This window comes from Pantherophis guttatus, chromosome 3 (genome assembly GCF_059756535.1).
Source record: "Pantherophis guttatus breed Tessera chromosome 3, ASM5975653v1, whole genome shotgun sequence".
NCBI classification, from domain to species: Eukaryota; Metazoa; Chordata; class Lepidosauria; order Squamata; family Colubridae; genus Pantherophis; species Pantherophis guttatus.
In genome coordinates, this window is record NC_142065.1 from 122,971,178 (window position 1) to 122,991,879 (window position 20,702).

The 20,702-nt window shown below is 43.2% G+C and overlaps 1 protein-coding gene across 1 annotated transcript; it reads left to right on the top strand.

Annotated features, from left to right (window-relative positions):
* The first annotated feature begins 610 nt into the window (after window positions 1–610).
* Window positions 611–3,908, top strand: INSM1 (INSM transcriptional repressor 1). The gene has a single exon (XM_034411763.3). The coding sequence runs from the start codon at window positions 1,356–1,358 to the stop codon at window positions 2,727–2,729; it is 1,374 nt and encodes a 457-aa protein (XP_034267654.1). The 5' UTR covers window positions 611–1,355; the 3' UTR covers window positions 2,730–3,908.
* Window positions 3,909–20,702: the final 16,794 nt, after the last annotated feature.

Genomic DNA, 20,702 nt, shown 5'->3' on the forward strand with positions numbered 1-20,702 from the left:
TCCCCGGCTGTCCTCTGCCTGCGGTTCTTCGAACTGGAAAGGAAATCGCCTATGAGCGCCTGGGATTTCGCTTCCTCACCACCACCACACCGGTTGGCCTGATAAATTAAAAATGGCAATACCCCACTGAACTTTATGGGTTTACTGTTGAGTAGGTTTGCACAGGATTAAGCTGGACAGCAGGGAAGAGAGTTGCGAGAGGAGGCGGCTTTTTTCCTCAAAAGCGCCAGCGCAGCCGCAATGCTTTCTGCGGACAAAGCTCTTCGCCGCGAGAAACCTTTGCCTTGGCAAAGACAACAAGCGGCTGGAGGCGAGGCCGGGCTGGCGCGCGTCGCCTTGTCCTCATTTCCTCCCCTCCCCACCTCCCTCCCACCCCCACCCATGTGTGACGCTGGGCTGCTTCTGTTCCGCCACTAAAAGCTCGCGCGCCCCACGATTTCTATAGCCGTCCCTTTCCTCAGGATTTTCCTGGCCCCGGAGGGCTTTTAAACAATTGCCGCCCTTCTCTTGGTCAGCATCGTTCGTGGCTCCCTCCTTTTCTCCCGCCTGCATTTTGCCCTCTCCTCGACATATTTCGACTCATTCTTCTCTTTTGTTGCTATTTTGCTCGCGGAGGTGTGGGCAACTTTCCCCCCCCCCAACTGCCAACACACTCGTCCTCCCCATCCCTTATTGTCATGCTGATGGCTATTTCGATTTGGCAGCTCTTGTGCCCCGCCTGGAGAAAAGACACAAAAGGGAGGCACGTGCGCCTTCCCATAGAAAAGCAGCAGACCGTGAAAGGAGGCGGAGCTGGGCGTGTGCCTTTTGGGGGACGAGGAGGGGAGGGGGAAGGGAGGCCTAAGAAAAGAAAAGGAGGGGGAGGAAAAACAAAAAGAAAAGAGAAGCGCCGAACCCCTCAGGTACATCTGCTGCGCTCTACCTAGCTCAGCCACTCGCTCGGCGGGCGCCTGCCCCCTTTCTGCCTCAAAGCCAATGGAGCAGCCGCGGGAAGCGCTGATTGGCTCCGGGGAGGAGCAGGAGGCCAGAACAATGCTGTCCTTCCCCCTTAAAAAGCGGGCGGTGAGGCTGGGCGACTGGGGGGGCAACATCACCGAGACTCGGCGGCCGTGGCGCTCTGGCGGGGACGCTCGGGGAGTCCGCCGCAGTACAGACTGACAGCTGCGAAGTGAGGAGGCGAAGCGAGGCCTCCTCCTCCTCCTCCTCGGTTTCTCTCGCTCTCGTTTGGCTCGGCTGACGGAAGGAAGGCGGGCTGGTCGAAGAAGGACCCGGCTGGATGCTAGCACCGCGCTTGCCGCTCAGAGACTGAGGAAGTAGCATCACCAGCCGCAGACGCCTTCCGGAGCTGCCCGAGGATGCCCCGGGGCTTTTTGGTGAAGAGGAGTCGCAGACCTACGCCCATCTCTTACCGGACGCGTTGCTCCTGCTACCCGGCCGCTGGGCTGGAAGGAGGCGATCCGGTGCAGCTCTTGGTTCCTCCACCTTTTCCCGCCCCTCAGTTCCCCAGCGCGGCTTCTGTCTCGGAATCCGTTGAAGCGGCGCTTCTGCCTGCGCCCGCGGTGCCGCAGTTTGGGACGCCGGAGGGCCCCTCTTCGCCGGCGCCGCTGCACAGTCCAGCGCGAGCGGTGAGCGAGGAGCGTAGCCTCCACCTGGCCTCGCCCGTCTCGGCCGAGTCCTTTCCGGCGCCGGAACCGTTACTCTTGGGCCCTGGAGGAGAGCTCAAGCTTTGGGCAGTCGCGGCCGCCGCCGCCGCCGCCCTCGCTTCTGGCCCGCCGCCCGGCCCTCAGCGCAGCCATGGGCCGAGCCCAGGCGCGTCGAAGCGGTCTCAGGGCAGAAAGGCCAAGGCGGCGCGCAAGTTGCACTTCGAGGACGAGGTGACTACGTCGCCGGTGCTGGGGCTGCGGATCAAAGAAGGGCCGCCGGAGCCTGCTCTAGCCACGCAGCAACTGCAGCAGCAGCCGCCGCCTGGCTCGGCCGCGGGGCTGAGAGCGGGGAGCGCGCAGCCGCTGGGCGAATTCATCTGCCAACTGTGCAAGGAACGCTACCCGGACCCGCTGGCTCTGGCTCAGCACAAGTGCTCGCGTATCGTGCGCGTCGAATACCGCTGTCCCGAGTGCGACAAGCTCTTCAGCTGTCCGGCCAACCTGGCCTCGCATCGCCGGTGGCACAAACCGCGGCCAGTCAACGGCCCCCCGACCAAGGTCAAGCCTGTTCCGGAGGAGACGGCCAAAGGAGGGGGCGGCGGCGGCGGCAACAGTAGTAGCAGCAGCGAGCGGGATACGCCGAGTCCCGGGAGTGGTGGGGGCGGCAGCAGTGGAGAACCGGAGGCCGCCGGAGCCGAGGAATTCGCCTGCCCGCGTTGCGCCAAGCGCTTCCGACGCCAGAGCGCCCTGCGTAAGCACCTGCCGCTCCACCACGAGCCCCTTGACGGCTTGTCCCAGGCTCGGCCGCCTCCCGAGGCCTGTCTGGAAGAGGCGGCGGCCGGCCACAGCCCGCTGAGCTTGTCCGGGGAGTGCCACCTCTGCCCAGTGTGCGGGGAGACCTTTCCCAGTAAGAGTGGTCAGGAGCGTCACCTCCGCGTGCTCCATGCTGCCCAGGCCTTCCCCTGCAAATACTGCCCAGCGACGTTTTACAGCTCGCCAGGCCTCACCCGACACATCAATAAATGCCATCCGTCGGAGAACCGGCAGGTCATCTTGCTCCAGGTTCCCGTTCGCCCAGCCTGCTAGAGGGAGTCCCGCAGTGCCTTGCCTCCAGCACCAACACCACCGCCGCCCCGCCCGCCCGCCCGCTCGCTCGCTAGACCGACCTGCGGAATGGCAAGGACTGTTAGACTTGGCTGGCCCTTCCTGCGGGAATCCGGCCGGGTCAGTTTGCCAACCAGCGACGATCCTTCTTCAGCTGCTGCTGCTGCTGTTTCGTAGGGCTCCCACCCACCCCCGACCCCTGCCAGCCACTGAGCATCAGTTTGATGCTGGGGTTTATGGCGCCTAGCAGTGCCGCTCGGAGGGCGCGCTCTGGAGCAGCCCCTTCCCTCTTTTCCCTGCACCCGGGAGCTGCTCCAAGGTCCGAGCTGTTTTAATGGGAAAAAATCCCCGCTCTCTCTCCCGCTGCCCCAAGTGAATCTTAAGGAATGATGATGGATGCCTTTACATTTCACAGGCTGTGAACTGAACATTTACCTACTTGATTAGCTTTATTATGGCTTGTGAACTGCTGGGATCTGGCTTTACCTTTTCGTTGTTGTTGGTTGGTTTGTTTCCTTAAATTTTATTTTGTATGTGAACAAAATCAAACCGCTTAAAGATATAACTTTGGTTAGTATAGCCACAATTGCCTTGACTTTATTGTTGTTGAAAAATGTTGTAGACGCTGCCTTAATATTATAAAATGCCAACCGTTCCGGTTTCTTTCTTTTTTGAACTAGAGATATTTGTTGACACTCTGTGTATATGTTGATTTATGCGCAATGGTTATTTATTGGTTATTTATTAATTATGGTGTTTATATCATTTTTGATGTGCTTTGCCTTTCTCTTACCATTTCACTGTGCTCTTAAGTGCTGCAGTCCCAAACTCACCTCCCTGGACGTAAGTCCTTCTGAAATCTGTGGGGCTCATTTCTAGGTAAAGATACATGGGGTTGCACCATTACCTTCTTTTTAAAAAAAAAACAAAAAACAAATCTGCTGAAAGGGATTTAACTTTTATATCTAGAATAAACATACAACTGCAACTCTTATTCTTGCTTGGAGAGCTCTCAAACAGCTCAGCTTACTTTTAGATGCAATCTCTTTTCTACACACATTATTTTCTTAACTGTTAGCTATTTATAGAATGCTTCAATAGAACTGTTTTAACTGTATAATTATTTATTATTCAAATAAAATATTTTCAAATTCAAGTGTACATTGTTTCCTTTTTTTCATTTTTCTATGCTTTATCCATTCCTACAGAATGGCCATTAACCATTCTGGTTGGCCAAATTTACTCCATTGGGATTGCTGAGGCTTCAATTGAAAAAGAAAAGTTTTGTGCTTTTTAGCAGTTAAATAAGTCTGAGTTGGCGATCATGAATTATCTGCAATTTGAGGGGAGCATCTATTTCTTCAACCTAGGGGCAAACGCCTAAAAGTATCAGAGCTCATCACGTTCATTCCTGATTTCTTATTTCAGTGTCTTGAGCTCAGCCCCAGAAGCAGAAAGAGGAGGTAAAAAATGCTCTTGAATAAAATGCAGAGTAACCTTAATGACAGCACTACCCTGGTGGCCATTCTTTGAGTTAGACTAAGGGAGTTTCTGGTAGAAAGGCACTAAAAACAGTTAATAGGGTGCTTCTTAGAAAAGCCCTCTAGAGCCTTCAAGCTCTCTTTCCTGCTTCAGCTCACCTTTCAGAGACCTCTTTTTCACCGGCACCTAGATTTCATTTTCCTCTTATTGCTTTATTTTACTGAATGCAAGAAACCACTCCAAAGTCCTGAATTTATTAATATTTTACTGCAGAAAAACTTATTTTCGGCAAATTTTCCAAATGATTTGGAAGTTCTTTGTTGGAAAACTAGGGGTTTTCTTCTGGATGCTGTGGAGCATGGAAGGAGATGAAATGTCTTCCAGAACAATTCGTTGGGCACAACATACTAGCGGGAGTCCACCAGTTTCAGGGAAAGAAAACGCGACCAGGCTCCATAGAATTCAATGGTGAGTAGAGAATTACAGCCCAGTCCTTTGCGGGTTTGTTCCAGCTGAGTCTCATTCATTTTGATGGAGTTTCCTGGCTGGATGTGAACGTGATTGGTCAGAGAAAACAAAACAAGGGGAAAACTCCTTTTGGCTTGAACCCTCATTCATTCCCCCAAAAATCCTTTCCCCCCCTTGCAGACCAGTCTCCCTTCCATGGAGGCCTGCAGAAAGCCGCCTTCTCTTAGCTGGTGTCCCTTCCAAAGCCAGGGACTCTAGTGGCCAGAGCCGGCGCCCATGGAAGCCCTGCCTGCACACCCATTGGCCAGGGGGTTAAGGCTGCCCTCCAGAGACCGAGGCAGGAACTGCGCAGAAGGGGAGCCGCGCAGGTTGTGCCAGGCCAGGTGACCCCGAGGACCACTCTCTGGGTTTTCATATAGCTTCACCCATTTCCGGCCTGGCCACCGCCCCCTTCGCTACAGGCAGCTGCAGCTCCACAGCCGAGGAGACGCGTCGTGCAAGGCGCGCCTCAGAAGGAAGGCCACACGCAAAAGGCGGGGACTCCTAGTAATTCCTCCCAGATATGTCAGAGGCAGGGGATGCTGGAGGCGCAACAGCAAATCGGCAGGGCTTGGCTTGTTCTAAGAAATACAACCCCCCCCCAACGCTCCTGCCCGCCCTCCCCGCTTTGTCTGCGGCCTTCAGGAGCCCTTCCGCCTCCCCGAGGGCGAGGTTCGCCGCCGGTCTCCAGGGCAGCAGTTCTAGGAGCCCCATCCTCTCTCCTGAGGCGCTCTCGAGCTCAGCGCGGGCTGCCTGGACAGACCGCCCCCCCTCCCCCCGCACACCCCCCCCCCCGGGCTGTAAAATCTTTACCGGGCGTTCTGACGTGAAAGGTTAGGAGGATTGTTTCGTCATCCGGCGCTGTCTCTGGCCCAGGGCTGCCTTCCTTGCTTGATCTTAAATTTCGGAGAAAACAGAGAGCTCTAGAACAGGTTTCTCTTGGAAGTATTTTGTATTTTGCCAATACTACGCCTTATCCGAGAGGATTTTAGTTTTTTCAGCGGCACTGAGCAATTTCTATGTAATCTCAGACATTTCTCTCCTGGGCAGAGAGTTTAGAATTTCCTCTCGGATGGCTGCTAGGATGCCAGCAGGTGCGCTTTTCTTACCCTGCACCCACAAGGGCCGGGGTGGGTGGGGAAAGTGTCTGAAAAGTCAAATGGGTGGCCACTGCTACACAATTGAAGCCTCATCTCTTTTCACTATTTATAATTTGTGATAATTATTTCTATGCCAATAACTTGGATGACTTCAAAGGACTTAAAATTAGAATGAAAACCTTCATTAGGGCATTGGAATAGTCTTTTGTTTCTATTTCAAACATATTACTTGCACTCAAAATTATAATAAAAGAATAACTTCTGCTGTGACACTTTCAAGACAAACCTATTTAATGTTGCTTAAGTAACCATGGATCCATTTTAAGCAGGTGTATGTCATCCAGGGAATAAATTATGTGTTATATATGCAATTTATATCAACTTTTGTTGGGATGAGAAAAGGTATGTTCTTGCATTGTTGATTCTTGTGCTGGGCAGAAATTTTTGCATTAATGAGCTGGTTAAATGTAAAAAGGAAGAATCAAGAGAAGTATTAAATCTTCCAATGTCTCTTTTGTGGTGACACCGGTCCTATAATTATTTTCCTCAAGGTTGGTTTCTTTGAGGTCAATAATGGATATGCAGGGTTTTGTCTTCATTCAGAAAGAGGAAACAAATCCACCCGCATACCTAAACGTCAGCTTTGTAATAAGATGGCAAAAGTTGGAAAAATTAAAAAAAAATCCCTTTCCCCCTAGAACTATGTGCTGTTTTCTGAAAGTTACAAAAATGGAAAGATTTATTACTGATATTCAAAATTCAGGCCATAGCAGCGTCCCTATAGTCACGTGATATTAATTTGGGCCTACCCGCATTTACAATAATGTTCATTAAAATATACAAATATAAAGATAAAAATACAAACTTAGAAGAATATAAAAAGTAAAAATAAAGGGCAAAAAAAGAAAATAATGAAGAAAAAAGATAAAGAAATTACTTCTTCCTCCATCAAAGCAAATACAAAATTCAGTAACTTATCACCTCTGATATTTCAACAGAAGATACCTTCTTTAATCTTTAAAGCCTTATCATTCAATCTGATCAACAAAAGTCCATTAAGAGTTACTAGATATAATAACATATATTTTAACCTTAACCCCAAAAGTCGGTTTTACTTTCCTTTCCTTTTAATGCAGTAATTTACCGCTTTCTCTCAAAACATGGACCCCCCACCTTCTTCCAATATTTTATCTATCTATTCACATACTACTAAAACTCTTGTGTTGGTAACCTTTAACCAGATGAAGTGGGGCATCATAAGGCAAAGCAGAGAAAAAAATAGAGTATAGTGAAGGCTATGGTTTTCCCAGTTGCAATGTATGGCTGGGAAAGTTGGGCCATAAGGAAGGCTGAGTGCCAAAAAATTGAGGCTTTTGAACTATGGTGCTGGAGAAGACTCCTGCGAATCCCTTGGACTGCAAGGCGATCAAATTGGTCAATCGTAGAGGAGATCAACCCTGACTGCTCTTTAGAAGGCCAGATCCTGAAGATGAAACTCAAATACTTTGGCCACCTAATGAGAAGGAAGGGCTCACTGGAGAAGTGCGTAATGCTGGGAAAGATTGAGGGCAAAAGAAGAAGGGGACGACAGAGAATGAGGTGGCTGGATGGAATCATTGAAGCAGTCAGCGTGATCTTAAATGGACTCTGGGGGATGGTAGAGGACAGGAAGGCTTGGAGGAACGTTGTCCATGGGGTTGCGATGGGTTGGACATGACTTCGTGACTAACAGCAACAACAAAGGCAAAACATTTTCAACCAAGGTATTTCAAATGGGGTATTATAGAATGCAACCAAAATCTCGGACCTATGACTCATGTGGAATTGAAATTTGGCACATTATAAAATATGACATAAAATTTATCAGAAAGCATTTTATTATTTCATACAAAATGCCATAAAACATTTTCTGTGGTCACCTCCTGAAGTTTGACTATACTATACAGTTCAACATGAGCTACCTTCAAGGCAGATACCTCTCTGAATATTTCCCTGAATTTTAAAAAACTTTTCCAGTGAATGCAGTACATTAGAAGCCCTGGAAAGCATCATTTTCTGTCTCCTCTCAGAAACTCCTTTACAAGTTTAACACCCCTCTTTTGTAAACATAAGATAAAGCTATCCAAATCATTCTTCTGATGTATTACTTGTAGGTCCCCTTTAACTATTAAAATATCAGCTGGTTTTTCATTTATAAATTTAGTGTAACATTGTTTTCCATTTCATTCTTGTAGCCTGACATTTTAAAATCCATTTTCAGATCCACATTCAAACCAGTATCAATCTCTGTTTTATCCAGTAAAATCTTTGTCTTCCATAAATTCTTCCAAATCCATTTTTATAATAGCACACATTCTTAACAGTAATTTCCTGGTGCATTGTTCTGAAATATTAAATTTCAATTCTTCCAAAGTCAAATAAAGTTACTCCATTCTGTAGCAAAAGGTCTCTTCTTTTAGTTTTCTGTCTCCCTCTAGTCAACTTTTTAGGTCCTCTCCTATCATATTTTTTTCCAAATTCATCCAGCCCCATATTTCATTCATAACTTTTGGTTGATAGCTAGTGCCTGCCAATCTGTCTGAATCTGGAAGTCCCATAGGATCTTAGCTTTCTTATTTCCCATGATTTTCTGTGGAATCTCCCATCTGAACTTAGGAAGATCTAGCCCATATTCTGTGCAGATGTTTCTGTACACAATACTAGCTACTTGGTTGTGCTGTTCAGTGTATGCTGTTCCTGTCTGCATCTTACATCCCACCACTATGTGTTGAACTGTCTCTGAGGCCTCTGTACATCATCTACACCTTTGATCCTGTCAGGTGTGGTAGACCCTTCTTTCTATGGGTCTGGTGCTTAGTGCTTGTTTTTGTGTTGCTATGATCAGTGCCTCAGTGCTGCCTTTTAGTCCAGCCTTTTCTAGGCACTAGTGGGGTTCCCCCAAGTCTGCTACCTCACAGCTATCTGGTACATCCCATTTAGGGTCTTGTCTTGCCATAGCATTTCCTCTGTTTGATCTTCCTCCCATGTCTGCTGCTGCCTCAGGCATTTTCTCAGCAGCTTAGTTTTGGGTGCATCTTACTGATGTATTCCTGGATGCTCTGTGTTTTGTCTAGAATAGAGGTTTTGACCACGACTACCCTGTTTCCAGCTAGTGTACAGTCTCTAGGTGTTGAACTTGGGTGGAAACCTCTGTACATTGTGAGGAGCTACCTGATCTTCATATCAGCAGCTTCCATTTCTTTCTTTGGCCAACTCACTATACTGGCAAAGTAGATGATGATTGGCAGGGCATACATATTGATGGGATGGCTCTTGTTCTTCTCATTGAACAGGCTCTTAAGAACCTGTCAGAACTTTAGTGATACTTGGATTTTGCTGTCTTCTTGCCTCATCATCATGCTTTCCATGTGATTGGGATACCAAGGAAATTGAAATTGGCCTGTATATCTGCTATATATATTTAGTGGGAATATATGCACCCAATCAACAACAAGACAGATTTTACAAGTTGCTACATACAAAATTGATAAACTGGGACTATAAATCTTGCATAATGTTGGGTGACTGGAATTGAGTATTGGATACTAGAATGGACAAGAAGAGACTTTTGCAAAATACTCAAATGCGAGCAAGATTGCCCAAATCCTTTTTCGACATGATGGAGGATATGGAGCTGAGAGACATTTGGCGTGAACGGAATTTTAAAGAACAAGACTTTACATTTTTCTCAGATAGGCACCAATCTTTCTCCAGAATTGATTTTATATTAATTACAAATGATTTCCTTTCTAGGGTGAAGAAGACGAAAATATGTCCAAGAACTCTAACAGATCATAATCCGGTGTGGATGGAATTGGAACATGGAGAGGTGTCTAGGAGATCTTGGCGATTAAATGAAAATTTATTTAGATACGAGGGAAATGTGAGAGAATGTAAAAAATTAATGAAAGAATTTTTTGTTTTAAATAGTCCCATTAGTCTTAACTACTTTCCCTCTCTTGATCATCTGACCACATTTCTCTGCTTTGAATGACATCCCAATGTCCTGATTGTACATACATGTCAGATGCATCTGCAAGTTGGTATCTCATTCACTCTTAGCATATAAGTTGATGTTATCCACATATAGGAAGTGGCTAATGGAAGTTCCACTCTTGAACTTGTATCCATATCTAGTCCTTGTGATTATCTGGCCGAGGGGATTCAAGCCTATGCAGAACAGCAGTTTGGTATATGCATCTCTTGATGTTCCCTTGTGTGAGCTCTCTTGAGCTGACTTCCAATGTTGTCCTCCACAGTCACTCTGAGTTCTTGAGGAGGGCCCTGTTGACTTTGAATAGCCCCAGGCATTCACATAGCCCCAGATCCATATGTGTGGCAGTGAGTTGTAGGTTTTCCTGTAGTCCATGTCCTGTGGTCCTGTGCTCAGATTGGTCTGTCTAGAGTCTCGGACAACTGTTTTACCTATGAGCACCTGGTGTTTTGAGCCTCTGGTGTCATTGCCAATGCCTTTCTGAGCTGTGATCATGTATTGGTTCATATGGTCCTATAGCCTGGTGGTTATGATGCCTGATAGGACTTTCCATGTTGTGGGGAGGCAGGTTATTGGCCCATAACTGGTTGGTGCTGTTCCCTTGTGGGGGCCTTTTATGATGAGCACTGTCCTTTGTGTTAGCCAGTCTGGGTAGTATCCTGCTGCTGGTACTTGGTTTGTACAGTATGTGCTACTAGGCCTTTATGCACTGCTATTAGTTTGTTTAGCTAGTAGGTGTGGATAATATCCAGGCTGTGTTAATGCACTTTGAATGGTTCTTTGGAAAACAGGGCATTTATAGTCTTGGCCTTTGCTTCTCTAGTGTATCTTCTTAGCCTGGTAGCCTTTGTTTAACTGTCTTCAGGGCTTCAGATGAAATCAGGTTCTTTTTTCAATAGCCGAGTCTGATCCCTAATCTTCACACCTTTCTGTAATTCTACCAACCAAAAACTGTCCCCAAGTTGCCTTGATTTTAGCCTCTAACCTTATTTCCTCTGTGTGTGTGTGTGTGTGTGTGTGTGTGTGTGTGTGTGTGTGTGTGTATGTGTGTTATATCTCCAGCATTATAGCAGCTGTAGCATTTATCAGTTTACTGGTTTGAGTTATTGTGGTAGTAGGGTTTGTTATGAGGGCTCTATTGGCATCCTTTAACATACTATCTGATGTTACTTCTCTACTGACCCTTGGTAACTAGTCTCAAGGATTTATTGTATTGTAGCTAGTTTATCCATGTCCTTATACCAGCTGTTGTGCTCTGTAATAGAGAGGGTGGTAGTGACGGGTTGGCTGCATATCCAGTTGTTCTTTCAAGTCTTCTTGAGTATGGGATGTAATGTGTAGTTAGTGTATTTCAAGTTGTGAGAGCAGTTTCCCTTTTCACTGTGTTGAAGCACTGAGTAACTAGCTGTTTCTCAGTTAGTGTGGATGCAGGTCTTCTATCCATCCATAGTTCTCTCATATGTTTCATGTAACTCCCTTCATTAGATCTGCTGTTGTAATAGCATTCCCCTCCATGAATGGTTTGTTCCAGTAGCCCACTTATCATCAGGTTGTCTTGTTCTTCAATATCTGATGCAAATATCTGAGCTGGCATGACTCTCCTAGTTCATGTCACTCTCATACTTTGAGGTAGGCAGGTGAAGCATTAGGGAGTCTTTGCCCAAGGACTCAGGACCCCTACTAGGCAACATGATTTTCTCCCTGGCTCCAAGAGCTCTAAATCCTGCCAGAGACCACTGTTTTCCAATCTCCTCATGGGGAGCCTTGTGGGTGATCCTGGTTTTCTTCTTGTTCTGAAGAGGAATTATGAGGAGCTGATCCATTCACCAAATACTCTTTCTGCTATGGTTTTCAGTCTGCCATTGGTTCCTCAGAAGTGAGGAACGCTCCCTGATGCAGTGGTTGAGATGGCACTCTGGCTGGTGCTGGGCTTGAAGTAGAGGAGGAAGTGGCAGCAGGCTTAGATTGTTGAAGACTACCACTGCAGAGTGCTGCTTCGACCATCACACACCCATACACCCTGGTGCTTGCCCACAGCACCACCTCACAGCCTGTAGCTTTCACCTGCTGGCTGGCCTGTTTTTTGTTTTTTGTTTTTTTTAAATTTGATTTATATGCCACCCTTCTCCGGAGACTCAGGGCGGCTTACAATGCGCTAAGCAATAGCCTTCATCCTTTTGTATATTTATACAAAGTCAGCTTATTGCCCCCACAACTGGGTCTTCAATTTACCTACCTTAGAAAGGATGGAAGGCTGAGTCAACCTTGAGCCTGGCGAGATTCGAACCTGCAGTAATTGCAGGCAGCTGGTCTTAATAACAGGGTGCTTTAGACCACTGTACTACCAAGGCTCTGTTTGTCTTGGGTTCTTGTCTCTTCCTCATAGGAGTCACATGAGAGCCTCATTTAACAACCCATGTGGTTCTGGGTTTAGGACAGCAACTGTCACTGCCAGCATTTCAACTGCTAAGTGACATGGTTATGTGACATCACACTTTATGACCATGTTGCTTAGCAACACATTGAGGAAATTTGCTAGGGCCTAGTTATTGAGAGGTAATTTAGGGGAAAAAAGAATTTATCTGAATTGATTTTTTTTTCTTTGTCTTGCAAACAATCGTTCAAAATCTGTCTTCCAGTTAAGAGTAAAAATTCATATCAAATGAAAATGGAAGTTTTCCAGTAAATTAGGAATATATTTTTTTCCAAGCTGGAATGTTTCATTTTTGATTTAGTACTAAGATACTATCTAGCCTTTTTGGTCTGGTTTATGTAGAGCCTGACAGAACTGCAATTTTGGTTATCCTCTGCTATGTTTGGAGTTTTTGATTTAGTTGTACTGAAATTCTTGCAGTTAAGCACCTAAGAAAGCATTACATTATATTGATTCCTTTTAAATAGATGATAACTGGCATTTATAAATGACAATGTCCTCCAGTTTTTTTGTGGGCAATCTGCCTATTTAGTACAGAAGGAATCTGGATTCAAAATTTTATTACCTCAATGCAGTTCTAAGAATTGTGGCTAATGAATTTAGAATTGCAGCTGATGTGTTTTAGCTAATAAAGTCTTTAAGAATATCTGAAATATGGAACAGCAATATTACAAAGCATGTGTCAAAGTGAAGTTAAACAAGGAAAACATTTTTTAAGGCAAAGACTGAATAAAAATCAAGAAGTTATTTGGAAACTGTTAGGGATGTAACTGTTAATTGATTCTCTTTTTAAAAAATCTTTGCTGAAAATATATACCTTTTCAAAAGTTGCATTGGCATGTCCTGATACTTTGATATTTATCATTTTGAAAAGTTATTTTTTGTTGGAACCTATTGTTGCCTTATTTATCTATTTAGATAAACACCAATGCTGGTATTACATGATATATAATCTAGGACTTGAAATAATAGATATTTATAAAGGTATTTTAGAAAATGGGATGGGGGGAATCCAAAACAAGGACCCAACAAAGTAACTGTACACAGCTTGGTGGTGGAGTTCATTTTAAATCTGTACTGTTGCGCCTGGAAAACATCAAAGTATGTTTTCCTAGTAAAATGTCATAGCAACAGCAACTATTCTATTTTCTTGCCTATCGAGTATGTAAATGGTACAGCAATGGGTCTGTCACTAACATTTGAGAAGTTCCTATTCATCAGAATCTATTATTAATATTCAAATTGTGTTTCACAACACTGAAGACTCCAAAGCCTGGCATACCATATAATGTTAGTATTCAGAAATGCCCAAATTATGTTTGATATTCTATTCCTGCATAATAAACCTACATATCACAGACGCTGTATGTGGCCTTGAACACATGAGTGACTGATGATGTTACGAATGTAATCCACAAAAAGAAATAATTCATATGTTATAATTTCATATTATAAATTAATGCTTACCTGGAAAGAATGTACTCATAGTAGTTACAAATCAAAGTGAACACGATGAGAAAGACACATATAATTTGAACATGTATCCAGGAGTCCCCATCTTTCCCATTGGATCAAAGGCAGGCTGCTTCCCAGCCCTTTTCCATTGTATGTCTCTATTTTTCTTTTTCTTATTAAATGGCAAAGACGTATAGGTACATATTTAGCTTCATAGAAATAGCTTCATAGAAATGAAGTCAGGGATATTTACTATCCTTGAATACTTCATTTTTCCATTGCAATTAGAATTGTACTAGAGGAGCTTGCTCCTGACTGCTATCCATTGTCTCTTGAGAAATTCTGGAGAAAGTTTTAAATACCAGATGACAGAGGGTAGAAATCCCCTGTTTTCAGAACAGGGAAAAAAAAAGTGTCAAGAAACCACACATGATACTTTCAAAGTCATTGGCTTCATTCTCAGACTGTCAGAAATTTTTTTGTGGTACCCCTCAACCATCATCATCCTCAATGGGAAAATGAAGTTTCAGAATAACTGCATAGTTCTCCTAGACAAGCAATATACCTTGGATAAAAGAAATTCTTTTTACTCTTAAAATTGACACTGAATGGCTTAGAATATTCTAATTCTAGCAATTCTATAATGAGAGACTCGTTGTGGAAAAAAACAGATTTCCTTGATTCTGTACCAACAAATTCCCAAAGAGCAAAGACTGAAGTAATGGAAGAGGTCAATCTTGCAACATGAGCAATTTTAGGGTAGCAGGTTGAAATCTAGCACAGCCAGGGGAGCATTCTCAGCACTTGCATAGTTACCTAGACAAGGGAGGTTCAGGAATCCTAGTGTGTAGATGAATTGGTGATACTAGCTGAAGAGCTCTGAATTTTTTGGACACGGGGAACTTTTTGGACAAGCCAAACCGCTAACTGAGAGACAAGCTCCAGGTGGAATGAAACAGAATGAAATACTGGCATGTAATGTGGGAAAACATGTTCTTAACTAGTCTCTGAGGAAATCCAACAAATGCTGAACTAGCATAGGATAAGAGCAATGTTAAATTAATACACCAATAATCAGGAGATGGAAAGGAGATAATAAGATGACAAATGCTCATGTCAACAATATTATTATAAAATAATAGCCATGTTAACGTAATAGGCAAGACGGGGTCATTGCAATACTTAGTTAGATGGCCATATATACTTATTAAACAAACAAACAAACAAATAAATAAACTAACACACTGGTAAATCTGGGTGGCTTACAACATAAAACCCATAAAATTTCACACACCTCATAGCATAGTTATTCTAAACAGCCTGTTTAGGGTTACTCAGACCTTTCCCAGTAAGGGGGAACCTGAAGTTCATCTTCAGGGCTCTGCTGAGAAATTTTCAATATACCTGGGAAATAAAATTACTCAGATCCATTCTCAGTTGGAGACCAAGCATGGTACAGGGGCTTTGTAGATGCCTGGGGTACAGAATTTCTCAAGCCAGACAAAAGTGTAGATCAGAGGTGTCAAACTCAAGGCCAGCCCGTGGGGTGTTTAAATCTGGCCCATGGGGCTGGCCCTGGAAACAGCAAAGGACCAGCCCGTGGTGCCTCTGCCAGCGAAAACAGAGCTCGTGAAGGCCAAGTGACCCCCAGAGGGTTGCAGGAAGCTGTCGCAGCTGAAAAAGGAGCTTGGGAGCCCATTTTCACAGGCAGAGCACTCGGGCCACCATAGGTGCCCCTGACACAAGTAATGTCGAGCTGGCCATGCTCACCCTGGCCCCCTAAGGCCCCCTGATGCAGCCCTCAATGAAATCAAGTTTGATACCCTGGTGTAGATGATACTAAACTATTTAGTGTGTGAAAACTAAAAATTATTATGAAAATCTCCAAAGGATCTCTTTAAATCGGGGGACCAACAAAATTTGAAATATAATTCAATTTAAATATGTGGAAAGTACATTGGGGCACTTCCCTGACCTCCCCAATGGCCAACATTGTAGTGCCCTTATATATTTTTATGGTATTTCCATATCTAGAATAGTATGTATAGTTCTTGTCAGCATAGGGATATAATAAAGCTTGAAAAATGCAGATGAGGGCAACCAAGTGATCAGTGAGAATGAACTTTTTATAGAAAGAACTGAACTATCTAGCACTGCTCAGCTTGGTAAAGAGAAGACTGAAAGGTGACAGGATTGAAATATATAAAAGAAAAAGAATAAGAAATGAACCCAGAGAATGTCCCCCTCCCTTCCATTTTATAAACAATAAAAACCAGAGGTCAGCCAATGAAGCTGAATGGATAAGGATTTAGACCAAACAAAAAGAAATACTTCTTTACACAATGCATTCTTAATTTGAGATAATAGCCATCAACCTGAATAGCATTAAAAGGAATTTGCTACAGCCACTAAAAGAGCTACTTTTATTAGTACTTCCATGGTTTGACGGTCAATTAACTGGTATAAGTAAAGTTCTACAACCTTGTAAATTAACAACATAACTTTCAATTAACCAAAATTAACAGAAGTGCCTATTTTTCTAACATAAGGGAATTGTATAGCCATCTAATCAGTTTTCAGGTAGCCCTGTTCCTGGTCAGTGGAATTTCTTGAATGTCAGGCTTAGCACTAAAACATAAATCTCTTGATTAACTACAGCTGAACTTGGCCCTTAGGCTAGAACTTGGCAGAAATCTCCGGACTGCACCTTGGCTATGAAACAATCTCAATTGTAAAGAAGAATTAATAAAACAGTTGATTGCCCTTTGCCAGTATAAGGACACAGCATGATTTACACTCATTGCTTTTCTCTCTTCCTCTTTCCATGAATTAATAGCTACTTTACTTAGTCCTTGGTGGCCCTGAAGCTAATGGGTTATTGAATGTTTACATAATTGCAATTTTTGCTTAACTATTTTTGTCTGTCTTTCTTTAACTCTCACAGATGACCATTTGTTCTGGACTTCCACTGCCTACCTTACATTTCTTTGAAAGGAATATCTCTGCAAAATTACATCAGGCTACTAGGACCAATGTAACATCCATGTGGCCTCCTACACTTTCTAATTCCAACTAGAATTCTTCATGATTGCTGCTTGTACATTTCCAGGCAGACCTCTGCCAGTGTATCAGCATTCTTCATAGGTGAGCAACATTCAGTTAGAATGTTATTAGATGTCCCACTGGATTTAACCTCAGAATGAGAACAATAAATATTTCACTTCTGGCCATCTTATTTATTAATCAATGTGAGAGATGAACTGGACTGATCCAAAGGTATCTAAATTTTAATGCTGCATGTACTGTCTCATGTAATGCAGGTAAAATTATAGTAGTTTACAAGGTGGTTCCTAGATTAGAGGTCCTACCTTGCATAAATAGGATGCTTGTGGTAAATTTGTTGAACTTAAAGTATGTTGTCCAAAACATGCCCCAGCTGCCTAGCATTCTCTTTACTATTAACAGAAATAGAATAGAATAGGTATCCTTAAGATTTATATTGACTGTTTCCCTATGACTATCATTAAGTGTTGTACCTTATGATTCTTGACGAATGTAACTTTTCTTTTATGTACACTGAGAGCGTATGCACCAAAACAAATTCCTTGTGTGTCCAATCACACTTGGCCAATAAAGAATTCTATTCTATTCTATTCTAAATACAAAGGGTACTTACTCTTTGGGAGAGGGGGAGGAACTCTGGAAAGTCCTTAAGATGTGGTTCTGTTCCAGGCCAAAGGTTAATATGAGTGTGATCTGTTGGTGGGGGTCTCTCTTGTATTTTTTTAAATTTTATGTGGTCTATATTTGCTTTAATCTGGGCTGCCTGTCTTTGTGGGTTTTCATTGTTTTATCTGTTTTAGTGTTTCTTATGGATTTTGTAGGCCCAGAGTCTTCTGGAGAAGGCTGCCATATCACTTTGAATAAATTAAATTAAAAACAGGGAATGCTGCATGTGACCTCAGTATGATTAAGGCTGACAATTTATGAATAAAAGAAAAATAGATATGATTTATGTCTATAAAACTAGGAGAAATGAGAAGGTAGACTATATCTGAACATAGGATTATAGAGCTAGAAGGGACCTTGGAAGTCTTCTGATTCAACTCCCTGCTCAAGACAAGAATCCTCATACCATATTGGATAAATGGTTGTCCAATCTTTTCTTGAAAACCTCCAGTAATGGAACATTTTCAACTCCAGGAGGCAAGCTAATCTGTTGCTTAATAGTTCTTTTTTAAAAAAATATAAACCTTTATTAACATTTAAAATCCAAAAATACAAGTTAAAATACATCTATAACAAAAATACATCCGTAATAATTATACAATTCAACGTCTTTCTGACAGTACGTAATTCTTAACTTTGTGTTTAAAGATGTTGTGTTTAAATATGTTAAATAAGTAGGAATATGTGGGACTAGATGAAGAAAGTTGAGAATTGCTTAATAGTTCTTACCAGGGGTGAAATCCAGCAGGTTCTCACAGGTTCTGGAGAACCGGTAGCGGAAATTTTGAGCAGTTCGGAGAACCAGCAAATACTACCTCTGGCTGGCCCCAGAGTGGGATGGGAATGGAGATTTTGCAATATCCTTCCCCCAGGAGTGGGGAGGGAATGGGGATTTTGCAATATCCTTCCTCCAGGAGTGGGGAGAGAATGGGGATTTTGCAGTATCCTTCCCCTGGAGTGGGGTTGGAATGGAGATTTTGCAGTATCCTTCCCCTGCCATGCCCACCAAGCCACACCCACAGAACCGGTAGTAAAAACAAATTGGATTTCACCACTGGTTTTTACTGTCAGAAAATTCTTATTTCCAGATTGTATTTCCCCTTGATGAGGTTCCACCCATTGTTTCTTGTACTACCTTCAAGTGGTATGGAGAATAAATAGATGCCATCTGCCCTCTGGCAGCCCTTTAAGGATTGGAAAACTGCTATCATGTTTCCCCTCAGTTTTCTATTTGTTAAGCTAAACATACTTAGTTCTTTTAGCCTTTCTTCATAGGATTTAGCCTCTAGGCTACTTATAATCTTTGTTGCTCCTCTCTGCACTTGGGCCTTGGCAAGTTTTTTGTATTCTGGTGACCAGAACTGGGTGGAGTCTTCCAAATATGGCCTCACTGGTGTAAGCCTGTTTTTTCTTGCCTAAGTACAAAACCATAATTTTCACACCACTGTTGGAAAGGGTCCAATGCAGTGGTGAAATCTAAAATTTATTACTACCGGTTCTGTGGGTGTGACTTGGTGGGGGGGATGTAATGTGACTGAGTGGGCGTGGCCATTTTTTTTTAACTTTTAAAACCATTTTTTCTACAACCTCTTCAGTGAAGAGGTTGTAAAAAAATGCTTTCTAAAGGCTCTGACGATCCAGCTGAGTTGCCTTACCGTCAGAGGGTTTTTTAAAAACCCTCTGCCGATCAGGCAACTCAGCTGGGATCGTCAGAGGCATTTAAAAGAAAAAAAGCCTCTGATGATTGCGCGGCTCAGCTGGGCATGGGGGGGCAGGGATTTTTGCTACCAGTTCTCCGAACCACCTGCCTCCATCGCTACTGGATCGGGCGATCCGGTCTGAACCGGGAGCATTTCATCCCTGGTCCAATGCTTAAGTCTATCAAGATCCTTCTGAATTTTGAATCTATCTTCTAATATGTTAGAAATTCCTTCCAACTTTATGACAAATTTGATGAGCATCACTTCAGTCCCTTAGGATCTATAATCTAGATAATTTATGAAGATATTGAAGAACACAGGGCCGAAGATGTACCTCACTGCATGCTTCTCTTCACATAGAGACAATTCTATTGAGGGCCACATTCTGAGTGTGGTTGGTCAGACAACTGCAGATCCATCTGGTAGTGGTACCATCTATCCCACACTGCTCTATCTTACCAAGAAATAGGCTGTGGTCTATTTTATCAAATGCGTTACTGAACTCTAGGTATTCTGCATACACAGCATTTCCTTGGTCCACTAACAGTCACTTTATCAATGAAGGCAATAAGACTTGTTTGGAATGACCTGTTCTTAATAAACATGTACTGGCTTATCTTAGTCACTTTGTTCTTTTCTAGGTGCTCACAAATCTGCTGCTGCAGATGTTAGGTATTGATGTCAAAGTAGTTTCCTGGATCCATTCCCCCCCCCTTTTTAAAAAAAAGTTGGAACCACATTATTGCTGCCAGTTCCTTCCATCTCCAGGACCTCTCAAAGATTTCATTCATTGATTTCAAGATCACATCTGCCAGCTACCTCAGCAACCTGGGATATAAACCATCTGATCAAGGAGACTTGAACTCATTCAAAGCAGTTAGGGGTTCTGTTACCAATTCCTTACCTACAGTATATCTGACATAAAATGGTTTGATCTTGTAGAGTGGAACTGATGAATACTGACAGGGAAAGTAAGATGTAATTATGAATGAAAGGCCTAAAATATAATTGTATATTATGAATTGGTGTTATCTAAATTTTTGTGAATGTATAAAAATTGAAATTTACAGGTTGGTGATAGGTCTTTTTACGCTCAAGCAAACGGTAACAATGATAGAACATGGAATGAGTTTTGGAAAAAGTTGTAGAATTTTTTGAATGAATGCAATTTGGGGAAATATTCTGTTATATGATATAAATGGGGAGAAATGAGATGAGAGAGTACAGAAAATGTTGGAGACCCAGAATGAATAAAGAAGGCATCTGCTTAGAGAAAGATATTTGTTTCAACTATGTAGTTTAAATAAAAGTGTATTTGAATAGATAGAGACATGGCAAACAATGAACATTCATTTAAAAGTATTATTGAGTTACTTATTTATGATGAAAGGTTGAAAAAATGTTTAAGGATACGAAGATGATGTGAGATTCATTATTATTTTTTATGGTATCAAAAATAGATCCTGGGGAAAACATAATATGGAATATTGGAGGAAGATAAAATATAAGCCCAAT